This window comes from Bos mutus, chromosome 7 (genome assembly GCF_027580195.1).
Source record: "Bos mutus isolate GX-2022 chromosome 7, NWIPB_WYAK_1.1, whole genome shotgun sequence".
NCBI lineage: Eukaryota > Metazoa > Chordata > Mammalia > Artiodactyla > Bovidae > Bos > Bos mutus.
This window is the reverse complement of record NC_091623.1, coordinates 13,487,330-13,512,360: the sequence shown is the minus strand read 5'-3', so window position 1 is coordinate 13,512,360 and position 25,031 is coordinate 13,487,330. Positions and strand designations below refer to the sequence as shown.

At 36.7% G+C, this 25,031-nt stretch overlaps 1 protein-coding gene across 10 annotated transcripts in view; it reads right to left on the bottom strand.

The window, feature by feature from the left end:
* Nucleotides 1–25,031, bottom strand: part of LOC102280712 (V-type proton ATPase subunit S1-like protein) — a 72,059-nt gene that overhangs the window by 38,819 nt on the left and 8,209 nt on the right. For 4 of the 10 annotated variants that reach the window (XR_011464684.1, XR_011464683.1, XR_011464685.1 and 1 more), the window contains exons 1-5: nucleotides 12,324–14,913; nucleotides 8,608–8,654; nucleotides 8,290–8,351; nucleotides 6,577–6,806; nucleotides 1,145–1,195 (exon numbers count right to left, since the gene is read on the bottom strand). Coding sequence is in view for 7 of the 10 variants with exons in the window: in XM_070373077.1 (XP_070229178.1) it covers nucleotides 1,145–1,195; nucleotides 6,577–6,806; nucleotides 8,290–8,351; nucleotides 8,608–8,654; nucleotides 12,324–12,538 (605 nt within the window). In the remaining 3 variants the exon portion in view is untranslated. Of the gene's footprint in view, nucleotides 1–1,144; nucleotides 1,196–6,576; nucleotides 6,807–8,289; nucleotides 8,352–8,607; nucleotides 8,655–10,559; nucleotides 10,626–12,323; nucleotides 14,914–14,972; nucleotides 15,150–25,031 lie in introns of those variants that run through there. The other 6 variants (XM_070373080.1, XM_070373081.1, XM_070373082.1 and 3 more) reach the window with 5 other exon arrangements.

Below are 25,031 nucleotides of genomic sequence, written 5' to 3'. Positions count from 1 at the left end.
GAAAATAGAATCTCACAAGGTGGCCAAACACATATAAATATCTGTTTGATATAGGAATGGGGAATATTTTTTATTCAAATAACACTTTTTTTTTTTACCTTGAGGAAAGTAGCCACATAGCTTTATCATCAGGAAAAAGATTGTAATTTTAAAGCATTAGAGAAAAGATTGTGGAATAGAAGAACCTAAGCTCATCTCTTCTCACGAAGACACCAAAATCACATCTAAGTGAAGAAAAACCATCAACAACAACAACAACAAAAAGCCAGGAAATGACTGGTTAATCAAAGTCACCAAGTACAGCATTTTTCTTTAAGAGCATATCTTCACAGAAACTTCAATATACAAATTTCTACTGTGAATCTCCAAGAGGACATGGTGTGCAGTGTTTCTCAAATGCATTTAACCATAGGACCCCCTTTCTGGGAATTTTATAAACATTTACACAGAGCAAAAGTGCTCCACAGAACACAGCTTTGCAAAAGATTGCCCTAGCACAACCTGTTGGTTTTTCAAGTAATGTTAAAGACACAGGTGTTTGTCTCCACTAAAAGGCTGGTCCTGTAGGAAAGGAAACATTATAATTTTATAAGAAAAAAATTTAAATACCTTCAAATCGCTCCCCATTCCTGAAGTTGTTCCTAACTGCTTGCTAAGCCACCGTTAGCAGAGGTATTATTCCATACATAAACACAGAAAAATAGAGACCTATGTTGATTGTCTGCTGGGGAATTCAGCTAACAGAGAATTTTTAGTTACTCTTAAGTTGTAAGTGTAACTCAGTTGTAAGCTATGTAGAAAATAACTTGAAACTAGAGCCTCAGCTCTGGAGCTTTAAACATATTTTATTCTTTGCTCAGAGGAAAGAGGTATTACAGTCTCAGATTTGTATATTTTCTAGGTCACTAAAGGACAAAGGAAAAAATACAGATGCTTTGGTATTATAGAAACTAAAGAAAGTATTACTATAGGATCCCATCGTAACACCACTGACTTGTCAGTGAAATTAGATAAATGTGGCATTTTGTGTGTTACAATGCTTATCACAGCAGGCCCTTGATACATATATGTGGAATGGATAAATTATATGGAGCTAATCTGGAGTTTTGAGCCTATGATATTACAAAGTGGGATCCATACCTACCTTATATCAAGACCTCTGGGATTTTCAGCATCACCAAACTTCAGAGACAACCTAAGAAAACAGAAATACAGTCTATCAAGATAAAAATAACCCTTACTCCACACTGTACTAAAAAATTGCCCCCAAATGGATCACAAGTCTAAATGTAACAACTAAAACTATAAAACATAGAAGAAACATAAGAAAATATTTTTGCAATCTTGGGTTGGAAAGTTCCTTGAAAAAAATATGAAAAACTGATAAATTTATATTAAATTTTTGAAACTTTTGCTCTTCAAAAGATAATGTTAAGAAAATGAAAAAGGCAAGTCATAGAATGGAAGAAAATACTCACAACATATATATCAAAAAAACTTGTATCTTAAATACAGCAAATAGCACTAACAACTCAATAAGGAGACAATCCAACTTTAAAATGTTCAAAAGATATACTTCACAAAGGAAGATATACAACCAACCAATAAATACATGAAAGATGTCAATATCATTAGTCATCCAGAAAATACAAAATAAAACTACAATAAGATGCTGTGGTACAGTAATCAGTATGGCTTAAACTTTTTTTTAAAAAAAGCCCATTCTTAAGCTTTTACTATCTATATTTAATCACATTTTTCTGAAAGTTAACATAAGATTTCCTGGAGCAGAAACAGATTATTACTAACTCAGAGCAATAACCATATTGATTCCCCTTTTAGCCCAGTTCTTCCCCCTCCCGAGAACCAGATGTCATCCTGCACATACAGGGATTTATAGCGTAGGTGAGGAATACTAAAATTATGAATCTGGAAGCTCATATTGGAGGGCTTTCTTTTTCATCTCCTGAGAGAGGGAGAGAAACATTTATTCCTTAGCGTCAGAAATTTTCCTTGGGAAAATAAAAGTGTATGAGTTATATTATTAGTCTTTGAATAGGAGCAAACAGCTCATTATAAAGGAAACAAATGGCTGCATGTCTAATACCCATGTATGTAAATAAATGTCTCCAAGGAGATTATAAGAAGCCTCGGGGTTTACAAATCCTGGAATATCTCAGTGGCACTAGCTTCATTACTTCTTGACATGTAATCACATTCCTCTGAGGAGGTACATCTCTTACCAAGATTTATCTTTTAACCCAAATCTCAGCAAAATTTGTTCATAAATTGCTAACCATACATAAACATTAATAATATTTTCTTTATAGTCTGACACTGACCATACCTAAGGTTAGGAAGGATGTGAAGTAGCTGGAACGCTCATACAATGCTGGTAGGAAGGCAAATGCTATAACTACAGTTATAGCTATAGTTAAAAAAACAGTTTGGCAGTTTCTTAATAAGCTAAACATACACATGCTATATGATCCAGCCATTCCACTCCTAGATATTCACCTAAGAAAAATGAAAATATATGCTCCTGCAAAGACTTGTACATGAATGTTCAGAGCAACTTTATTTGGAAAGTTATCTAAAAACTGGAGGAAAAAATAAACTTCCATCAAGAAGTAGATGGATAGATAAACTGTGGTATATCCATACAAAGGAGTACTTACTACTCAGCAATAAGAAGAAGCATACCTTTGACATGTGCAACAACATAAAAGAACATAAAAATCGTTACACTGAGTGAAGGAAGCCAGACTAAAAAAAAGAGTGTACACTGTTCTATTATAGCTATTAATATACAAAATTCTAGAAAATGCAGACTAATCTATAATGACAGGAGGCAGAACAGCAGTTATCTGGCAAGGTGGGAATGCACAGGGATGGATTACAGAGGGGCACAAGGAAACTTCTGAGTGTGATGAAAGTGTCTGCTATCTTGATTGTGATGATGGTTTCACAGATACAAGCATATGTCAAAACAGACCAAACTGTATAACTGAAATATGTGCAGTTTAGTGTATTTCATTTAAATTTCAATCAGGTTAAAAAATAAGGATGATGAAACGCTAAATACAATTGAAATGGGAAAATGTGAGAAATTTAGATATATGAAGGATGATGCTGATATGTGACATCGTAACATCGAGAAGTTATACCACCTCAATATACAGTCTAAAAAATCAAAGTCGATGTTTATAAAATATCCAATTACAAGTTTGAGAAAACTCACACAAATAAAATCTCATAATTCAGTCACACTCACCAAGAAACAGAAATGTCAGTGACTGAGCTCAAGTTTATCTTCCTACTACTTACGGAGAAAGGGAAGGAATATTTATAAAATAAACCATATTAAAGAGGTCACTAAAAGAAATATCTTTATTTCATAACATCATGAGCTTAGATACCTTAGAAGCACTAATTTACACTTTATAAGCTAATTTGCTCACTAAAGCAAGTTTTCAAGAGAATTTTTCTCCAACAGTATTCTGATAATCTGTTACAAATTACTGAAAACTCTTTAAAGAAATGAAATGCATTTGTTAGACTGTACTTTATAAATTTGACTGGTTACTTGCTGCTGCTGCTGCTCTAAGTCACTTCAGTCATGTCCGACTCTCTGCAACCCCATAGACAGCAGCCCACTAGGCTCTTCTGTCCCTGGGATTCTGCAGGCAAGAATACTGGAGTGGGTTGCCATTTCCTTCTCCAATGCATGAAAGTGAAAAGTGAAAGTGAATTCGCTCAGTCGTGTCCAACTCTTAGGGACCCCATGAACTACAGCCTACCAGGCTCCTCCATCCATGGGATTTTCCAGGCAAGAGTACTGGAGTGGGGTGCCATTGCCTTCTCCGTCTCTCCAGCTAACGAACTAAATAAAGTTCAAAGCAGAGCCATGTAGTGTCCACTCAGATCTCTGGTGGAGCAGCTCAACAGCCCCCACGCTTCTGATGCCCCAAGAGCTTTCTCCAGTAGCCCTGGTTTCAGTGAAAGCTGTTAACATGCTCTGCGGCAGAGTAAATGACAGGAGGCCTGTTTTCAACAATGCAAATTCAGCAATCATTCAATGAGATTCTTTGATGTGTCAAGCCATGCACCATAAAATGCACCATAAAGAAGAAATACAACCTAGGGACTCACTCAAAAAAGAGCTTCTTTTACTTTTCCAAGCACCCTCTTCTCCCCATGTTTAAAGCAGATTCTGAATTCTTGAGACTATAATTGCCTAAATTCAAAATACACACAGATGCTGGGATTATGCTGTATTTGTAAGGCTTTCACTATTTAAAAAGACTTCCGTAGCAAATCTGTCTGCCAACAATTTGCTTTTCCCTGAACATGTTATTTCCAGGCACTAAAATGTGGTCATCTTTTTTTAATCTGTGCTTTTGACCTTACATGGTTATGTCTTTGCTTGGGTTTGTTCTTTCTGCAACTCCCTTTCTGATTCTTGAATATAAGATTTCCTTGCCAGCATGACAAAAGCATCTCACTAATCTGTGTAATTCACAGGAGTCAAGGACAGGGTCAGCAGCTGGTCCTTGAATGCCTCACATCCTGGGAAGCCTCCCACTTATGCCCTTTGGTGGGCTCTCCAGCCTGCCTGCACACTCACCCGAGGACCCCAAAAGGTGGGTGATGCACACTTGGGACTCACCCACTAGAATTCTTGGGCAGTGACAAAGAGAAAACATCATTAATTTGTGTACTGCAAAAACCAAAGGTTCCCTTGGTCTCTCTACCAGGTAACTAGACACTACTTTACTCTAGTTATCATTAGTATCTTGGAAAAATAATACTAGAACTTTGAGTAGCACTTGACAAAGTTCTCACATGTACATTTCCTCATTTGATTTTCACACTCCTATTAGACAGGGCCAAGAGAGGAGGGAAAATGGTGTTGTTAAAGATGTTTTAGACCCCAGCTCTATTACCATACAAGCTGTATGATCTTAGCAAGTTTCCTAACCTCATGAGCTTTGATTTTCTCACTTGAAACACAGGTGATAACTGTACCTGTGACTCAGAGACGTATTCACAAGAGCATTACAAGGGATAACAGATGACGTGACTGTGAAGTCCTCACAAGGGGCCTGACCAAGGCCAAGGGCTCAAGCCTTGTGAGTTGCTATTACCAGATGCCAGCATTGCCTTCTCACCCTACAGTGGCCCCTATTTGTAAAGTCACAGAGCTCACTGGCAGAACTGGACCTAGAAGCTAAGTTTTCATTCTTTCTGTCTCTAGGTTCCCAGTGATAATTAAAGTTTCTGAAGTCCAGCAAAAATCTGTGGTGCCCTGATCTTCCCCACAAACCCCCTGGGGTCAGGATAAATGGAATCAAGGAGGGCCAGTCAGCCATGGACAGGCAAGATGATCCTCAGGCAGTCAGTCTCTCTCCCTGCAGCTGACCACAAATAAAGAGCCCTGTAAGGAATTAATTAGAGCCTGAGGAAAAGTCCTGAGTGCTCAGCAATGTTGAAATCTCTTCAATAGTTGTGCTGTAACAGAATAAACGAATCTGGGCGGACTCTTGTTTTGCTTACAACTCCCTAGCTCTCTGATAAAGAGAGTCATTCTGAATAGCAATATACTTATTAAAACTTGCAATGTAACTTGTAAGTGTACATGAATATAATCCATTTTACCCATCATCAAGAATTTTTAAATGACAAGTTCAGAAATAAAAAAGTATTTCTATGAAGTATATAAGGAGAATACAGAGAAACACACACACATACACACACACACACAGAGCATGTTATGATTTTATACGAAGCATTCTGCCCATCTAAACCAGGCCAGAACAAATGCAGAAAATCTTCCAAAAGCCTCTGTTATACCAATAAATGTTGAAAGCAAGGAGTTGTATAGAATGCAAGTGAGATATGCCAGACTTCCTCCCTCTGGACCAAAACAAATACAAGCAAAAAAATATTTGCTTGGATGACTGAAAAGCAAAGAAAGGCAGTGGAAACTAATTTCCTCTTCAAAAGGGATATGCTTATCTCAAGTGAAAAATAATTATTCTAATCATTTTTTAATGTTCTAAAGAATTCTCTGAAATTTTGCCCCTTGCACATTTGCAAACAGGCAACGTTCTACAACTTCAGAACACTTGCTAGAATCGAATACCTACCCTGGCTAGATAGAGTCTGCTTCACCCACTAAAATATGTATGACTCTGCTCAGTGATATGGAATTTCCTCCCTGCTAGGACAAAAGTACTTTGACACTTTACATTTGGAGCTGACACAGAGCCTGGAATCCATCCACTCTTTCAGAATGAGTTTGGGAAGCTTCATTTTCAAAATTCTGATCTTCCACAAAGTACAATATAACAATTAGCTAGAGTGTTCAGAAGAAAATTACTGGGGAAAAAATAAGAAACTAAAACAACTGATTTCTAACCTGTTCTTTCATTTTAGACATTTACTCAGAAATGTATGTCATGGTCACGTACAGAAGAGCCTACTTTTACTTTCTCAAATGACAGCAAACTGGACCACCCAGTTAACAGGCTACACTCGCCCTAAGGACTTGCTCCAGCAAAGCAGTCAACTTACATGGCACTTTCTTCACTGCAGTTTGAGTTGCCAGCATCCACTGTTGCCTTCTGGCCAATAGCTTCATCTGTAAGGTCCAGCCAGGTCTGATTCTTAAATTTAATTGTTATTCTTTTGGCCCAAAACAGAATGCAGGGAATTCCATCCATGGAGACATTAACTGGGCTATGATGGCTGAACGCATTCCAAGGTTCTTTTTCTAAACGTCTGCTCAGATTGTAGTTGAGAGCCTAATGAACCCAATAAATTAAAGATATGAATTTGTTTCCATAGTACAGAAGGCTTCTTGGAAGCAAAAGAGCCAGTTCAAAGCCTGTTACTCTGCTAGCTCCACAGCCCATGCTATTGTGGGTAAAAGGAGATGGGTAGACCTAACAAGCTTAAAAATATAGGTATACCTGAAGGTACATGAACCCAGTTCCACAAATTACAATGTATAATTTTTTAATCTTAAAACTTATAAAGTATACAATACAAAGAATGAATGCTAATATAACCTATCAATTTTAGGTAAAATTATCAGTTTTAACAAATGTAACAGTTTTAACACTGATTTAAAAGATTAAATTAGTGTTAGATTTAATTTAATCTTTTATATAAGTATTAGATCAAATCTATTTTAAAGATTCTAAATATAGAGAAAATTAGAAATGGTGTGGGTTGTAGATTGAGGAAGTATATGGGAATATCCTCTGCTGCTGCTGCTGCTAAGTCACTTCAGTCATGTCCGACTCTGTGCGACCCCATAGACGGCAGCCCACCAGGCTCCTCCATCCATGGGATTTTCCAGGCAAGAGTACTAGGGTGGGGTGCCATTGCCTTCTCTGATCCTCTACTTTTGTTCAATTTTCTTTCTATAAACCTAAAACCACACAAAAAAAATGTCTACTAATATTTCAAAAAAATTCACTAATGGCAGTAATCATCTCTAAAAATAATTAGAACCCAAATAATTCAGAACTTTAAATAAATTAATATGTTAAACAAAGAAAACAAGAGGTTTATAGAAATACAATGTAATCCTCCAGACCATTAATGTCCAACAGGACATTCTGTGCTATTGGCTATTATGTACTGGAAATGTAGCCAGTGCAACTGAGGGGCTTAATTTTTAATTTTACTTAATATTACCTAAATTGAATTTAAATTTAAATAGCTGCATGTGGCTAGTGTCTACTGTCCTGGAGAATGCAGTTCCAGGTCATTTAATATACATAGTCTAGCAAGATATTCTAACCTTGTTCTACATCTTATGAAACCTTTTCAGATTTCTATGAAGCCCAAGACAATGCACTTTGGTGCATATCATTCTGGAGGTCACAAAAGCAATATTGATCTGAAAGAGGTGTTCACTTATCTAGATCAACTATTTCATACCAATAACTCCAGGTGTAAATAAAGATGAGAGAAATTAAACAGGCAGCAGCAACTCAAGTTATCAGTAACCAAAGATAAATTGTTACTATAGTGATCCTGTCTGGAAGGCAACAAAGTAAAACTGAATACTGTAATGAAAATACTATATATGAAAACAAGGAAAACTTCAGTGCTTTTTCAACTATAAGATTACCATAACGTTTCCTGACCCAAAGTTCAACCAAGAATGTTAGTTGTTAACAGAATTGTTACTTATATTTTCACAGTGGCTCTGACTTGATGAAATGTGTTTACTCTTTTTAAATGATTCAGTCTAGCTTCCCAAAATGTCCATACCTGTGTGATTGGCATCACTGTGAAATTCTGCACTGGCTTCACATCTCCACTATTCTGTCGATCTGCCAAATAAAATGACATGAGTACAAAGGCAAAATGTCACTGGTTTATTAATGTAATTGAGTGACAATAATATGCCAAGCACTGTAAAATGTACCAGGCTTGAGACTCTTTTGGCTCATAATTTAGAATACAATATTTAAGAGATTTTTCACATCAGAGACTCCAGGTGCAAGTACTAGTGTTCAAGGAAGCCCATCAGAGACAGAACCCTTCCTCAACTCCGGAGGGAACCATAAGGGCAGTTACAAGTCTTACCACTGTTTACAACCACTTCTTGATTTGAAGATGTTCGAGAGATGAAACTAGAAAAAAAAAAAAAAGATGGTAGGTAAATATATACATTTTAGATTTTACATGAAATTTTAAGAAGGACATTTTGGTTTACTACATCTCAGAGAAGAGGAGGAGAATCACAGCCTATAAAACAGTTCACTTTTGAATAGTGAATTTCTGATTAAAAAGTAATAGTATATATGTTCTTCAAAGGAAATAAGGAAAAGACTGGAAATTTTAAAGAAGAAAAAAACTTTAAAATATCAATCTTAATCTTTATTCATTGATAAACAGTCTACTCAAAGAATAGTATGCTAGACAAGCAGTATGCTAGACACTAAGGTTTAACCAAAATAAATAATAACCAAGAATACATTAAATAATTAAATTATAAAACATAATAAAATATTTTACAGTGAAATTTTAAACCATGTTGTACTGTTAGCATATTGAAGCAGAAATATTCAACCCTTTTTATTTAAAAAAAAAAAAAATAGATTCTATTGCCAAAAAGTATTTCTGAAAATTATGAAGATATAAATTATAATAGTATGTCCTTCCAGCATTTTACTCTACATACATGCACATACACCCTATACACAAATGTAATTTATTTTTTATATTATTTAAAAACAGATTTTTATAAACATACTATCTTAAAGCCTGTAATTTTTTACTTAAAAATATACATATTTTATGACATAATTTTAAATTTCATCTGGTATAACATCATATGAATGCATTAATATATTTAACTAAATCCCTATTAAGTATTTAAGTTGTTTCCAATTAATAATATTGGACATTACCTTGGATTATTTGTTCATAACCCTGAGAAGTCCCTTAAGATAAATTCTTAGAAGTGAAACTGCTATGTTAAAAGATATACATCTTTTTACCATGGAATATTGCAAACATACACAGATTTAAACAGAATAATATAATCTCCCTCACCCTCCCTAAGTTCCTGTTCCCATCATCCAGCTTTAGTAATTGTCAAGTCATAACCAATCCATGTGTTCATTAATGAAAAGCTTTTACCACACAACACAGGCTTATTTTCATTTCAGTGACTCTATGGACATACAATAATGCTGGTGTACTTCTTTTTTCAGATAAACTCTAATTTGAATTGGCCTTGCCCACTCAACTAATGAGGCTTTAAGGGAAGCCATAATCTCAACCAAAGACAAAATACTCTACTCATGCATTTTCACATCACTACATGATCTCTGAACTAAAGTAGAACTAAAGGATTATCTGGTTAAAATTATCTGTGTGAACATACTAAGAAACATAGATTTTTAATTTAAAAAAAAGTAAACCTAAGTTAGCACTAAAATATTCAGAAACTTTCCAGTAAAAGGGATCTCTGCAATATATGAAAAGTAACCAAGAGCCCTAGGCCTGCAGTGGCTGGTGCCATATTTTTTATTTACCAGGTGCTCCATTCAGTCTCCCAAGCACGCTTTCATGGAGGTGAAGGTGACGCAGCTCCTTCACGTTCTGCTCAGGACTGAAGACCATGTTCCTACGAAGGCCGACAAGGCCCTGAAAGGCCTTGGCCTTAGTCGTTGTGCTCATTCCCCCCCTCCCCTCTGGCTACAGCTACACTAGCATTCTTTAGTTCAATTCACTCAATGCTTCATGTTCCCTTCTTCCCTCTTAAGAGTCTTAGTACCTACTCTTCCCTCTTTCTGGAATGTTCTCCAGCCTGTCCTTCCCCCTACCTCCTCATCACATCCTACATTTCCTCCAGATCACAGCTCAAATATTGCTCCCTCAGAAATGCTGTCCCTAACTTTTCAGACTAATTCAGGTCCCCCTATTATATGTGTTCCAGTTTACCATACTTTTCTTTCAAAGAACATTTCACAGTTTATCTGTAATAACACTGTGCATTTGATTAACGAGCGCCTCTGCTCTAGACTTACAGGTTCATGAGGGAAGAGACTTTATCTGTTTTGCCACCACTGCATAACCAGCACTTAGCATTGTGCCTATATAAAAATATCAAGTATTAAAAACCTATGTGTTACATACACAAATGAACTAACAACTTAATGAACAAACTTCCAAAGAGAAGTGGGAAATGGGAGATCACAGGAAATGCTGTGTGAAAGGGAAGAGATTTTCTTTTTAAGTATAAACCCAATTTCAGGAATGAATATGTAAAGGAAGAGGGATGACCCCTTCTTTCTCTAAGCATCGGAAACACGTATCAGGCTTAAAACACAATTATCCTTCCTAGAGACTTAAGGACCTTGAATTGCCCATAGAGGTGAAAAATATTTTAAATTCCAGATTTATGATTTGAAAGAACATTCACAAAAGAGCAACTGTTGTTTCTATCACAATGAGTTAATATGCCATATTATTAGATACAAATGATGACTGATTTGTGTGATTTTTAAGGTCTCTTCTGAGGCTAAAATTATTTAAAACCATTAATACTGCTTCAAAAACTGAACTGGGATTTTTATAGTTTCTAGTGCACATTTTATCAGTGTAATACACAAATCAGTCACTTCTATATAAACCAGGTGAGGCAATATTACTAAGCTTTAACCACCTAAGGAGTATGGGTCACTTAAATTACTTGAAAGTGAACCTGAAGGAAAGAACTAATTGATTTGGAACATGGGAAAACAGATGTTAAAAAATGCCTGTCCTTAGTGTTTTTATTAGCTGATGACTTAAGAATTCCTTAACACAAGTTTTGGCAGATGATCCTGCTTGACACTTTTCTTTGTGTTCACACTAACCCCAACAGATTTGTTGTGATTGCACATAATGAGTAATTGGGAGACATGACATAAGTTAATTGCTATTCAGATTTTGAATATTCTTCTTTATAGAGAAATCTCTATATGTTCCCTTATATGGTATAGAGAGAAGCCAAAAGGACAAAGGAAATAGAAACCGATATTTTGCTTGTTAGTTTTAAGCAATGTGTACTCCACACAGTTACCATCTCCTACCAGGTAAAATGATTTAACATCTATTCTTTGGGGGACAGGTTATATATTTCTTAGTTTTTAAATTTTGCTTACTCTCTTCTCACATAAAAACAGCAAGATAAACTGAAATTAACAGTATTTATGAGTATAAAAGAAATATGAACACTGATTTGAGTCATTTTCTCATATATTTTGATATGTAATACAAATGTTTTTTGGATACTTTTAACACATAAATAAATCCTCCCTCTTATATTAATAAAGACTATATTTTATCTCATCTATAAACTCTAGTTCAATGATTTTAGTAACTGTCAAATGATCTAATCTAGTATATCTGTTTTGAATTGTTAACAAATGTAGCTGTGCAACAACATAAAATTTTTTTATAACAATATATGTTTTTATTTTAATTTATTGAAATCTAGTTGATTTACAATATTGGTTTCAGATGTGTGAAGTATTAAATCAATAATAATTATTACTCCAGTTTAAGCTATTACAATATAACTATATTGCTCTGTGCTACACAATATATCCTTGTTGTTTATTTGTTTGTTTTTAAATCCTTAATTGAAGTGCAGCTTATTTACAATCATTGTATTAGTTTCAGGTATACAGCAAAGTGATTCAGTTATTTATCTATATATCTACCATAAAAAATTACAGAATCATCTAATTTCACACTTGGACTGAAGTTCACAGATGCATTATATTTAAAGATGTGCAGTTACTCACCTTACATTCTTCCTGGAAAGTATCTGGTCCAAAGTTAGTGAAAATCCGATACATAAAAAAATAAGTGAAAAACTAAACAAGATTTTTCTTCCCATCAAGAAATGAATCTGTTTCTTCAAACCAGGCACATCTGTTAATTCATAAATGCAAACCAAGCAGAGGCAGTACTTTTTATGTCTTGTGACTAATACATTCATCCAATAAAAAGAGAGCATTCCCAGGATGTATTATGTGTGGAGAAGGGTGGAAGGAGGAGCCTGATACTGCTGAATTTAGAGTATAGAATGAAACTAATGGATCTGTTTAGGTTCTTCGATTATTCATCTCAATGAAAGATTATTAAGCTCTTTTTAGAAACTGGCATAGTGTTGGTACTCTTAAGAATCTCATTATACTTTTCAGGAATTTATTAAATTCTCCTCAAAAATCTATGAATTATATAAATATCATATGCATTTTTCAAGTGACTAAGTAAAACTCCCTGAGGCTAACCTAATTTTACATATGTGTCCTAATACATAGTTTCCTATTGAATTCATGACTCTTCATTTGCGGAGAGGCATGGAATGCAATGGTAAAGGGTACTGACTATGGAATCGGACAGCATTCAAGAGCATTCCCAGCTCTAGCTCTTACTAGCTATCTAGTATTATTAGACAAGTTACTTCTCCTCATTTGCAGAGTGGAGACAAAGTATTTAAAGAATTGTTGTGAAGACTAGATAAGGCCCTGAATGGCCAAATCTACCTTGAGAAAGAATAATAAAGCTGGTGGGATCACAATTCCTTTACTGTAAGTAAAACAGTACAGTATTGGTATAAAGACAGACATAGAGATCAATAGAACAGAATAGAGACCCCAGAAATAAATACATGCACATCAGGGCAACTGACCAGGGTTAGTTAGTGTTGGTAACAAGTATGCCAAGAATGTACAAAGGGGAAAGGACAGACTCGTCAACAAATGGTGCTTGGAAAACTGGATATCCACATGCAGAAGAATGCAATTGGACCCTTATCTCACACCATACACAAAAATCAATTCAAAATGAGTTAAAGACTTAAAACCTACAAGAAAGCATAGGGGGAAAGCTTCATTGGTTTCATCAGTGATTTCATTGATATGCTGCCAAAGCACAGGCAATAAAAGCAAAAACAGACACAGGACAACATCAAACTGAAAAGTTTCTGCACAGCAAAGGAAACAATCAACAGAGTGAAAAGGCAACTATAGAATGAGAGAAAATATTTGCAAAACATACATCTGATATAGGGTAATTTCCAAAATATATAAGGAACTCCTACAACTCAATAGTGTAAATCAAATAACTCAGTTTTCAAATGGTCTAAAAACTTGAATACACATTTCTCCAAAAAAGACAAATAGCCAATACGCATAAGAGAAGTGCTCAGTGTCACTAAACATCAGGGAAATAAAAATCAAAATCACAAAGACATCACCTTACACCTATCAGGGTGGCTGTTTACCAAAAAATAAGCATTGTCAAGGATGTGAGGAAACTGGAACCGAAGTGCACCATTGGTGGGAATACAAAATGGAGTTGCTATGGAAAAATAGCAGTTGCTATGGAAAACAATACGCAGATTAATCTCAAAAACTTTAAAACAAAACTACCATATGATCCAGCAATTGCATTTCTGGATAATTACCCACAAGAACTGAAATCAGGATCTCAAAGAACTATTAGCCCTCCTGTGTCCACTGCAGCACCATTCACTACAGCCAAGAGGTAGTTATCTGTTTATGGATGAATGGATAAACAAAATGTGATACATATATACAATGAAATATTATTCAGGCTTAAAAAAGAGGAAATTCTGCAATATGTGACAACCTGAGTGAACCTTGAGGACATTATGCTAAGTGAAATAAGTCCGTGAAATAAGGAATACTACATGATTCCATTTATATGAGGTATCTAACACAGGAAAATTCATAGAATCAAAGAGTGGAATGGTGGCTTCCAGGGGCTAAGGAAGGAGAAATGGAACTTGCTAATTAATTGGCACAAAATTTCAGTTAAGCAAGATTAACAAATCCTACAGATCTGCGGTATAAGACTGTGAAAGTGAAAGTGAAGTCGCTCAGTCGTGTCTGCCTCTTCCAGACCCCATGGACTCTAGACTGCTAAAAATATTGTGAGTGAAAGTCACTCACTTGTGTCCGACTCTTTGCAACCCCATGGACTATACAGTCCATGAAATTCTCCAGGCCAGAATACTGGAGTGGGTAGCTTTTCATTCTCCAGGCATCTTCCTAATCCAGGGATCGAATTCTGGTCTCCTGCATTGCAGGAGGATTCTGTACCAGCTGAGTCACAGGGAAGCCCAAGAATACTGGAGTGGGTAGCCTATCCCTTCTCCAGAAGATCTTCCTGACCCAGGAATCAAACTGGGGTCTCCTGCACTGCAGGTGGATTCTTTACCAACTGAGCTATCAGAGAAGCCTACTACTACTGTAGGACACACTTAAAAATTTGTTGAGAGAGTGAATTTCATCTTAAGTGCTTTTATCAGTCAGTCAGTCAGTTCAGTTGCTCAGTGGTGTCCAACTCTTTGCAACCCCATGGACCACAGCACGCCAGGCCTCCCTGTCCATCACCATCTCCCAGAGTTTACCCAAACTCACGTCCACTTAGTCAGTGATGCCATCTAAGCATCTCATCCTCGGTTGTCCCCTTCTCCTCCTGCCTTCAATCTTTCCCAACATCAGGGTCTTTTCAAATGAGTCAGCTCTTCGCATCAGGTGGCCAAAATACTGGAGTTTCAGCTTCAACATCAGTCCTTCCAATGAACACCCAGGACACTATATAATAAATTTTTAAATAAATAAATAAGAGATGAAAGCCTTTTCTTACTTCAAGAACTAGAAAAAATAAAGAATATCTAGAATATCTATTATTTTTCCTTCTTTGCCAGCCTCCACTCCCACCACCCCCACCTAAAAAGTATAACACAAATAAATTATTAACAGTTGTTTGTTTATGTGCTAAGTCACTTCAGTCATGTCCAACTCTTTGCAACCCCATGGACTGTAGCCTGCCAGGCTCCTCTGTCCATGAAATTCTCTAGGTAAAAATACTGGAGTGGGTTGCCATTCCCTTCTCCAGGGGATCTTCCCAACCCAGGGATCAAACAGTACAGGTCTCCTGTACTGCAGGAGAAGTCTTTACCATCTGAGCCACCTGAAAACATACAATTAAAAGAGCACAATAAACAAAATCCTCTAAAATCAAAGTGTCACCATTTTTGACACTTAAGAAACTTGACCTCTTTAATGACAAAGTACTGGTAGCTAAAAGGGCCCATTTTAAGTGGCATTTCAGAGATGATGGATTATAGGAAAGCTGGGGATTTGACCCTGATGAGACACTCCTTTCCTTGCTGCCCACTGTGCACAACTGGCATCTTTTAATGTGGCTCTAGGGAGCCCTATAGAAAATGAGGAGATAAAATCACAACACTTGGAGAAGTGGCAAAAAACAGAAATAAGGAAGAAAATTGCTAACAAAAATTATAAAATATAAAAGGCCTATCCATGTTCCATCTTATTTCTATTTCTCACTATATTTTCTTTTCTTCTCTTTTCTTTCACTACACTCAATTTTCTGTCCTTTTCCTGATTCCATGGAATTTCAAGGAGCAAGACAGGTCTGGGCATGAGGATTTTCATCATAGATAGTGCTGTCAAATAGAATTTGGGACACTTGGTTAACTTTGAACTTCAGATTAAAAAAAACAAATAACTTTATTCATGAATATGCCCGATGCAATATTTGGGACATAATATACTAAAAATTATTTGTTGTTTATCTGAAAACTAAATTCTATTGGATATCTTCCATTTTTATTTGCTACATCTGGCAATCCTAGTCTTAAGGACTCTTAGCTGTGCTGTGAGTAGCAAAGATCTAATTTCTATTTGATCAATCAAAACAAAACAAGAGCTACATATGTAATTTAAAGTTGTCTAGTAGCCACACTGAAAGAGTTAAAAATAAGCAGGTGAAATTAGTTTAACAATATATTTTATTTAACCTGATACACTTAAAATATTATTTCACACAGAAAAGTAATTTTTTAAAATTATTAACAAAATCTTTTACTGTCCTTTCCTGCCCTATGCCTGAAATCTGGTGTATAATATATACTTCTGCATATCTCAGTTCAGAATAACCAAGCTTCAAGTGCTCAGTAACCACATGTGGCTAGTGGCCGCTGTATTGGCCTGTGCAAACACAGAACATCTCCAGCTGCCAGAGCAAGCCCTCGTAGTCTCACACAGTAGCAGAAGTAGTACCTGACTGCACTGCTCCTCAAACTCCTGGTTAGGAGGTGAGAACCCAAGCCATGATGATCCTGTACCATGAGAATAACGGTTCTGTGAACACTCAGAAACCACAGTAGTAGTCCCTTAGTGCTTATTATGTAGCAAACTTTCTTGAAAATATGCTTCGGTTATATATTCAGGCACATACACACACATGCACCATTTTTTAAGTCAAGTATCATCTTGATATATTTTACGACATGATGCCTCTAAAATTTTAATATAGCATTCTGTTGTCGAAATTTTCTCCCACTTGCTGAAGAATATTTAAAGCAGAATAATTAGTAGTTAGTAGGTTTCACACACGCATTTTAAAATAGAAATCACGCTTAAGATGTGATTGTCTGAGAACAGCTTGTCTTGTGACTCTGGAGGAGAAAATCAGTGATTAAAAAAAAATGCTAATATGATAGTGTGCAGGCTACAAAGCACTGGGGTCTCACATGTGGGGCACTGCACCTGCCTGCTCAGACAGCTGAGGGGTCTCTGTCCAAAACTGTGAAGGTCTGAGGTTTTCCCCAACTTGGAAGCCAATGAGGTAGCCTGTTAGGGCTTCATGGATGCTAGCAAAAGACAAGACTCATGGGTCAGAAACAAAGGACTTTATGCTTTTTACTCACCAAAGAGCAAGCAGTGTGAGCATCGGTCTATTTGTGTCATCCCTTTGCCCATAAAGTAATACAGGTGGGTGCAGATGGACACCCATACCCACAGCGGGTATCATTTCAGGAGAGAAACTCAAATTTCCAAGGCTATAAGCCAACCTGCCTCTTTGCTAAACAGAAAGATACTATTTCTACCTTTCAAGGCTGTTTGTTTTACAAACATCCTAAAGCTATTCCAGAACAAAGAGCAATTAGTGATGTACAAGACAAACAGAAAATGCAGAGGAGCATGGAAAATATTCCCTCAACATTTTCCATGAGAGAATAGGAAGCTGTTCATCCACACTGCTTTCAACTGAAAATACTTGGATTTGCTTCATATTCTGATTTGCTGTATATTATTAAATAAAATATTACCTACAAAGGTGAATATAAAAAACCTATCTTTCATAATCATATATGACAATACAGAATTGAGTTCTCATGGGGGAAAAAAAAATGGATCTATCTAAATTCTAATATTTACCTTAAGGGGCGTCTAGCATTTATCAGACTATAGTCTCTACTCATGCAAATGCTCTCAGACTGAAAATCCCATTAGTCAAATGTTCAAATTGATTACAGTGGTCTTTGCAAACTGATTCAAAATCCAAATCCAAGCACCTCCTACAAAGCCTGCATGACCTGGTCCTTGCTGGTCTCTCTCACCCTTCTCCCCACCATGCTTACAGCACTCTGCCTGCACTCAGCCTCTCAACATCCTCCACATGCCAGGCTTTTATGCACCTCAGTGACTCTGTACATATTCTTCTGGCTGTGGGAATCACTTCACACTCCTCTAATTCTCCCTGTCTTCTGTTCACTCTCATCATAACATATATCACAATTTGTACTGAGACATTTACTTTCTCATTACTTGTTTACAGCTCATTTCCTTATCAGAAGGCCTGCTCCATGAGCACAGAGACCATGTCTAATTAAACTGATGTACATCAAGAAGTTGCTGGTCCAAGTTGGTGCTAAATAAAATGTAGAGGAAAATGAATAAACCTATCACAAATATTACATAATTATTTCTCACTTCATGTCACGTGGTTGTGACTCCAGGGCTTGAATATTTAGGTACCTGCACCTAGAAAATAAACTAATTCAAGTATTCCATCAACTTTAGTAGCTTGAAAACGCAAATAGACAAAACCCATGTTACATCAGTTTATTAGCAAAATACCATATAGTATGTATGTACTCTCCTTGTCAAAGGTATGACTCCGTGATGGTTAAGGTGGGTCAACGTAACTGGGCTGTGAGGTGCCTATATACTTGGTTGTGTCTCTCAGGGTGTTTCTGAATGAGATGAACATTTGATTCAGTAGACTGAGCAAAGCAAATTGCCCTTTCCAAGGTGAGTGGTCCTCATCAAATACACTGAAGGTTCAACTAGAGCAAAAAGGTGGAGTAAGGGAGACTGCACATTCTGTCTTACAGCAAGGACATCAGTCCTTTTCTGCTTTCAGACTCAGACTACAACTGGAACTATAACATCGGCTCCCCGGGTCTCTAGTTTGCTGGTGACTGCAAATGTAGGGACTTCATAGCCTCTATAAGTGCATGATCCAATTCCTATAATAAACCATATATTCATATATGTGCATGCTGCTGCTCCTGCTGCTAAGTCGCTTCAGTCTTGTCCGACTCTGTGCGACCCCAGAGACGGCAGCCCACCAGGCTCCCCCATCCCTGGGATTCTCCAGGCAAGAACACTGGAGTGGCTTGCCATTTCCTTCTCCAGTATATATGTGCATATATATGTATATATCTCCTATTGGTTTTTTGTGGAGAATCCAGACTAGTACAGACTCTTAGCAAGTTCAGAGCCTAATTGCTGTCATCATTTCTACCAATTTTCATCAAATTACTTTCTGAGTTGATTAAAATCAGGTTAGCAAATGAAATACAAATGCTTTTGATTTAAATGTTAAATGTTTCTTACTTTAGATTTCCCTTTGACTTCATGGAACATGGATAAAGTGTTAAATTAGTGGCACATGTTTACATTCTTGTTTCTCAAGCTAAACTGAAACAGGAGGCTTGCTGTTTCATAAATCTGTGCATTTTGCAAACATTGATTGTCATGTGCTAGATGCCATGAATACAGTGTAAAAAGGACCTAATCTTTGCCCCCAAGAAGATCCCAAACAAGTGATATGTGAACACATATTTGCTGGGGTAAACACTTTTGGGATATTTCACCTAGCAAATTAATGACCTTCTCTGAAGGTCCCACCTCCACTCCAAACAATGGCTAATTAGATAGGGAAAGAGAGACAGCTATGAAATAGATAAAGAGACAAGAGATGAGTCATAACTACCTCTTTCGAAGAGGTGAAGCAACTAGGGAGGAAAAGGCTTCCATTACTCTCAAAATGCTCTCAGCAGGCACCTGCAAAGTCCTCACCTCAACAGAGACAGGAGTCAGAGTTTTAATTCAGTAAACTAAAACTCAAACTGAGAGTATGTGCTATTTGATGTTGCCCTATACTTTATGCTGCCATTTATAAAAAGAGAAAAATGGATTCCTTGGACAAAAATTAATACTTCACAGAGCATTATGTACAACTACTTGGTAAAAATCCAAGATACTGTCTGCTACATAATTAACATAAACCCAGACTTTTTAACTGAAAACCTAAGTAAATTTCAAAATTCACTGGCACATAGTACAAAAAATGAACCAGTTATATATGAACTTGTTATAGATTTATTCATTTGGGTTATCTTCATAGTCAGTAACGACTGCCAGAACCAAGATTGAAAAGTAATGCTTTAGATCAGTGGAAAAATTATCACTGTTATTTGTGTAGCTATAGAAACCCAGAACCCCTCACTTCTTTTCTTCTGCTCTTCTTCTACTCCTTCCACTCCCTCATTACTTTTTCTCTCTTGTGTTTTTTTTCCCAAATCTATGGGGAAAAAATCTTGCTTTACCTTATTTAAAGTCCTTTAAACAATAAAATGTTAGTAATATAAAATGTTCAAAATTTTACACACTTACTTTTATAAAAGTTTACATTTTTATATTATAATATTCTTACATTTAAATCACCTAGAAGTAGTCCTGGTGAATCTTCATTTTACTGCAGAATGCAAAGGCAAAAGAGTGACCCTGGCCATTCTCCATCACAAAGATCATCTGGTCCCTATTGAACTCAGACAGCACAGATCTGGTTAAGAATCATCTACAGGTTCTTAAACCTCTCCAGGGAATGAGATTCTAAAACTTAACATCCCACTGAGTGAAGAAAATCATCTTTCTTTTCCTGGTGAGAAAAATTATCTTTCATTTCTTATAATTCAAAGGTCCCTGCTGAAATAGAGGCCTATTTTCTTTTGTTTGGTGTTCAGCCAAGTTAGAGAACACCTGGAGAATACCTTTTAATATGCATATTAAAATGATAACTCCCTTCCAGGAATTTTAAAAGGGCATCAAAGAACAGCATTGTCAATCCTCCCTAGATCCTACACAGAGGTTTAACTAAATAACAAGATTTTAAAGATCAACCTTGAGTATTAGTAAGACTACATGGCAATACACTATTTCTTTAGTTCCACACAATAGATATGAGAAGAAATATAACTATACCAAAAAGCAGCTAGAATGAGAGGATAAGAAATCTCATTAATTTTGGATAAAGGAAAAGTTGGGTTTAATAATTTAATCAGGAAAAATGAAGCACTCAATATTCATCATTAGTAGTTATACAGAGCATGTAAGCATCTGTCTCACTTTTCCTGCTGCTTCTTGCCCACTTAAAGCTGTTATTTTATCTTGTCACATTTGATAGCAACTAATGACTCAACTTTCATAGCTAAAGCACTAGGAATAACTTCTAACCATTCTAAAAGCTCCAATATTAATTGTCAACATTATTAAAACCCTTAGCCATTCTTCCCCAAAAGTTAACTTCTATTTCATACAGTACAAAGAATCAGCATCACCCTTGACTTAAGTCTCCCTATCAACTGATCTAATTTATGAAGACCAATTTTTCTTTCTAGTTGGGGTAGGAGGCTCTGAGAGAAGTCAAATAATAATACTCTTCTGCCCCACCTGTGCCTTGTGCTCAGTCATGTCCCATTCTTTGAGACCCCCTGGACTGTAACCTGCTAGGTTCCTCTGTCAGTGGAATTTTCCAGGCAAGAATACTGGAGTTGGTTGCCATTTCTTTCTCCAAGGGATCTTCCCCACCCAGGGGTTGAACCAAGTTGTGTGTGTCTCCTGCACTGCAGGTGGATTCCTTACCCACTGAGCCATTAGGGAAACCCTGCCCCACCTGAGTGTTAAACTATTAATAACTGAGAAATTAAACAAGAGCTTGGCTTCCCTGGTGGCTCAGTCAGTAAACAATCTGCCTGCAATGCAGGAAACCTGGGTTCGACTCCTGGATTGGGAAGATCCCTGGAGAAAGAAATGGCAACCCACTCCAGTATTCCTGCCTGGAAAATCCCACGGACAGAGGAGCTTGGCTGGCTATGTCCCCAAGTCCACGGGGTCACAAGAGTCAGACACCACTTAGTGACTAAACCACAAAAACAAGATGTTAGACAAGTATAGGGTCAAATACCACCTTTATTACTATGAAAGGCCAGATTGGAGGACAAGCTTAGTGAAGGAGCAAAATAGATTGTAACTGAACCCCTCCTTGCAGAAGACAGACACAGCAGCCTATCACGGTAGTACTGGTTTCTCACAGGGAAGAGAGGACTGCCCCAGAAGAAACAGAAGGAAATGTGTGCTCCATGGGCAGGTTAGGTCCCAAAAAGGAAAACAGGAAAAGCTGAACATGTCTAAACTGTTTTTTCTAAACTTACACTTGAAGAGAGATGTCACTTTTCCCCACCTGGCATGGAATGAGTAAATGGCAGAGATATTACACTAATTTAAGTCCTTCTATTGGAGGAAATACTAGGAAAGAGAAAAACATGTTCTCCTTCCTCCCTCCATGCCCCTAACATTTTTAGAACTACCAAATAGGATCTTTTGTGACAAAGTGTCTACTGGTTTTTACATACCTTTAGTAACCCATGGACATCCAGTTACAAATTATAATAAGAATACTTTAACCTTAAGAACTATACCCCTTATTTTCTAGTGCTGGCTAGAAAATTATTTCCCATCAATTCTGTGCCATATTTACATTCATCAAATTTTTTCCTTAGCTCCTTAAAAATCAAAATTGTGTCTTATAACTAACCTGGAAACCAACAAACATGTTCTGGTTAAGAAAGTTAACTTCTTTAAGTCTCAATTTAAATGGTAAAATAAATAACTCCTACCACATAGGAGTTATTGTGCGGGTTAAAAGAAATTATGCATGTGAAATTCTAAGCCTGGCACCTAAACAGTACTCAGTATGCCTTGGAGACAATCGTGGTGCTGGTGGTGGTAGTGATGATGATGATGTCAATGATTTTGCTCTTTCCAACATGATATAACCCCCAATTATACCACGACCTCTGATATTTCACCTGTACTATTGCAATAGTCCCCTCCTTGGAAAGCCAAGGCTCTCTTGTCCCTCTGTGGTGCCCTACCTTAGCTATGCACATCATATTCTTTCACTATTTCACTCTTTCATCTGTGGCCTCCAATGGCTTCTCATCACACTCAGAATAAAACCCAGACTCCTTATTTTGGCCTACAGGTTGGACATGAGCTGGTCCTGCACACCCCTTGAACTTCACCTTCCTCAGTTTTCTGGCTGGTTCACTACCCTTTAGCCAGGACAGCTTTCTTTTCTTTTGTTTCCTCAAGCTGATTCTTGTTTGAGTACCCTTTTAGAAAATTTAGGGCCCAAGGTCAAAGGAAATTCCATCTCCTTTCAGTCTCCAAATTATATAATATGTTCTTTATTAGGAATTAAAAAATTCAAACCTCCAAATACAGACATCAAATCCTTTAAAAACTGTATTCATGGCTATAGTAATCAAAATCCTTGGTTCATAGCACATCCTAACCATTGGTTCATGCTTTATTTGTTTGTTTCTATAATAATATAATAATTAAACCTACTGTATAAAGTAAACACAACCCAACATCCCACTATGATCCCCACTCTCTCCACACAATGTCAGTATCATCCTGAATACAGGACACAGAAGACCCGAACAGCACTATCAACTACCTGGGGCTAATTAACACTGACAGTACATTCTTCCTTAGCAAATATACTTTCTTTTCAAGTGTACAAGGAGAATTCACTGAGAGTGACTAAATCTGGGCCATAAGGCAAACCTCAACAAATTTTTAAAATACTACAATCAAAAAAGGATATTCTTAGACCATAATGACACTAAGTTAGAACTAAATAACATAGATATTTAGAAGTTATCCAAGTATTTAGAAATTAAATAATGCAATTCTAAATAATCCATAGGTGAAAAGGGAAATCAAAAGAGAAATTAGCAAATGTTTTAAAATGAATTAAAACTAAAATATAACATACCAAAACTCAAGTAATACTTAGAGGGACAGTCATACCGCTATATATATTTTAAAAGAATACAGATCTCAAATCAATAACAGAAGCTTCCCTTTAACTACAAAACAAGCAGAAAAAAATAAATAAGAAAAGATAAGACCAGAAATCAATGAAAATGAAGACAGAAAAATTAGAAGAAGATTACTAAACTTCGAAGTGACCAAGAGAAAAAGAGAGGACTTCCCTGGCAGTCCAGTGCTTAAGACTCCACACTTCCAATGCAGGAGGTGCAGGTTCAATCCCTGGTTGGGGAAGTAAGATCCCACATGCCACATGGCCAAAAAAAAAAAAACGAAAAGTGTACTTTTTAAAAAATGTAAAAACTTCAAGAAAATTAGAGATACCAAGGGAATATTTCACACAAAGATGGGCACAATAAAAGACAGAAATAGTATGAATTTCACAGAAGCAGAAGATATTAAGAAGAGGTGGCAAGAATACACAGAAGATCTATACAAAAAAGATTTTAATGACCCAGATAACCAAAATGGTGTGATTACTCAACCAGAGTCAGACATCCTGGAGTGCGAAGTCAAGTAGGCCTTAGGAAGCATCACTATGAACAAACCTAGTGGAGGTGATGGAATTCCAGTTGAGCTATTTCAAAACCTAAAAGATGATGCTGTGAAAGTGCTGCACTCAGTATGCCAGTGAATTTGGAAAACTCAGCAGTGGCCACAGGACTGGAAAAGGTCAGTTTTCATTCCAATCCCAAAGAACAGCAATGCCAAAGAATATTCAGACTACTGCACAATTGCACTCATCTCACATGCTAGGGAAGGAAAACGCAACCCACTCTAGCATCCTTGCCTGGAAAATGCCATGGAGAGAGGAGCCTGGCAGGCTGCAGTTTACGGGGTCGCAAAGAGTTGGGCACAACTGAACAACTAACACACACACATACACACGCTAGCAGTGTGATGCTCAAAATTCTCCAAGCCAGGCTTCAACAGTACATGAACTGAGAACTTCCAGATGTTCAAGCTGGATTTAGAAAAGGCAGAGGAACCAGAGTTCAAATTGCCAACATTCAGTGGATCATTGAAAAAGCAAGAAAATTCCAGAAAAAAAATCTACTTCTATTTCGTTGACTATGCCAAAGCATTTGACTGTGTGGATCACAACACACTGGAAAATTCTTAAAGAAATAGGAATACCAGACCATCTTACCTGCCCCTTGAGAAATCTGTATGCAGGTTAAGAAGAAACAGAAC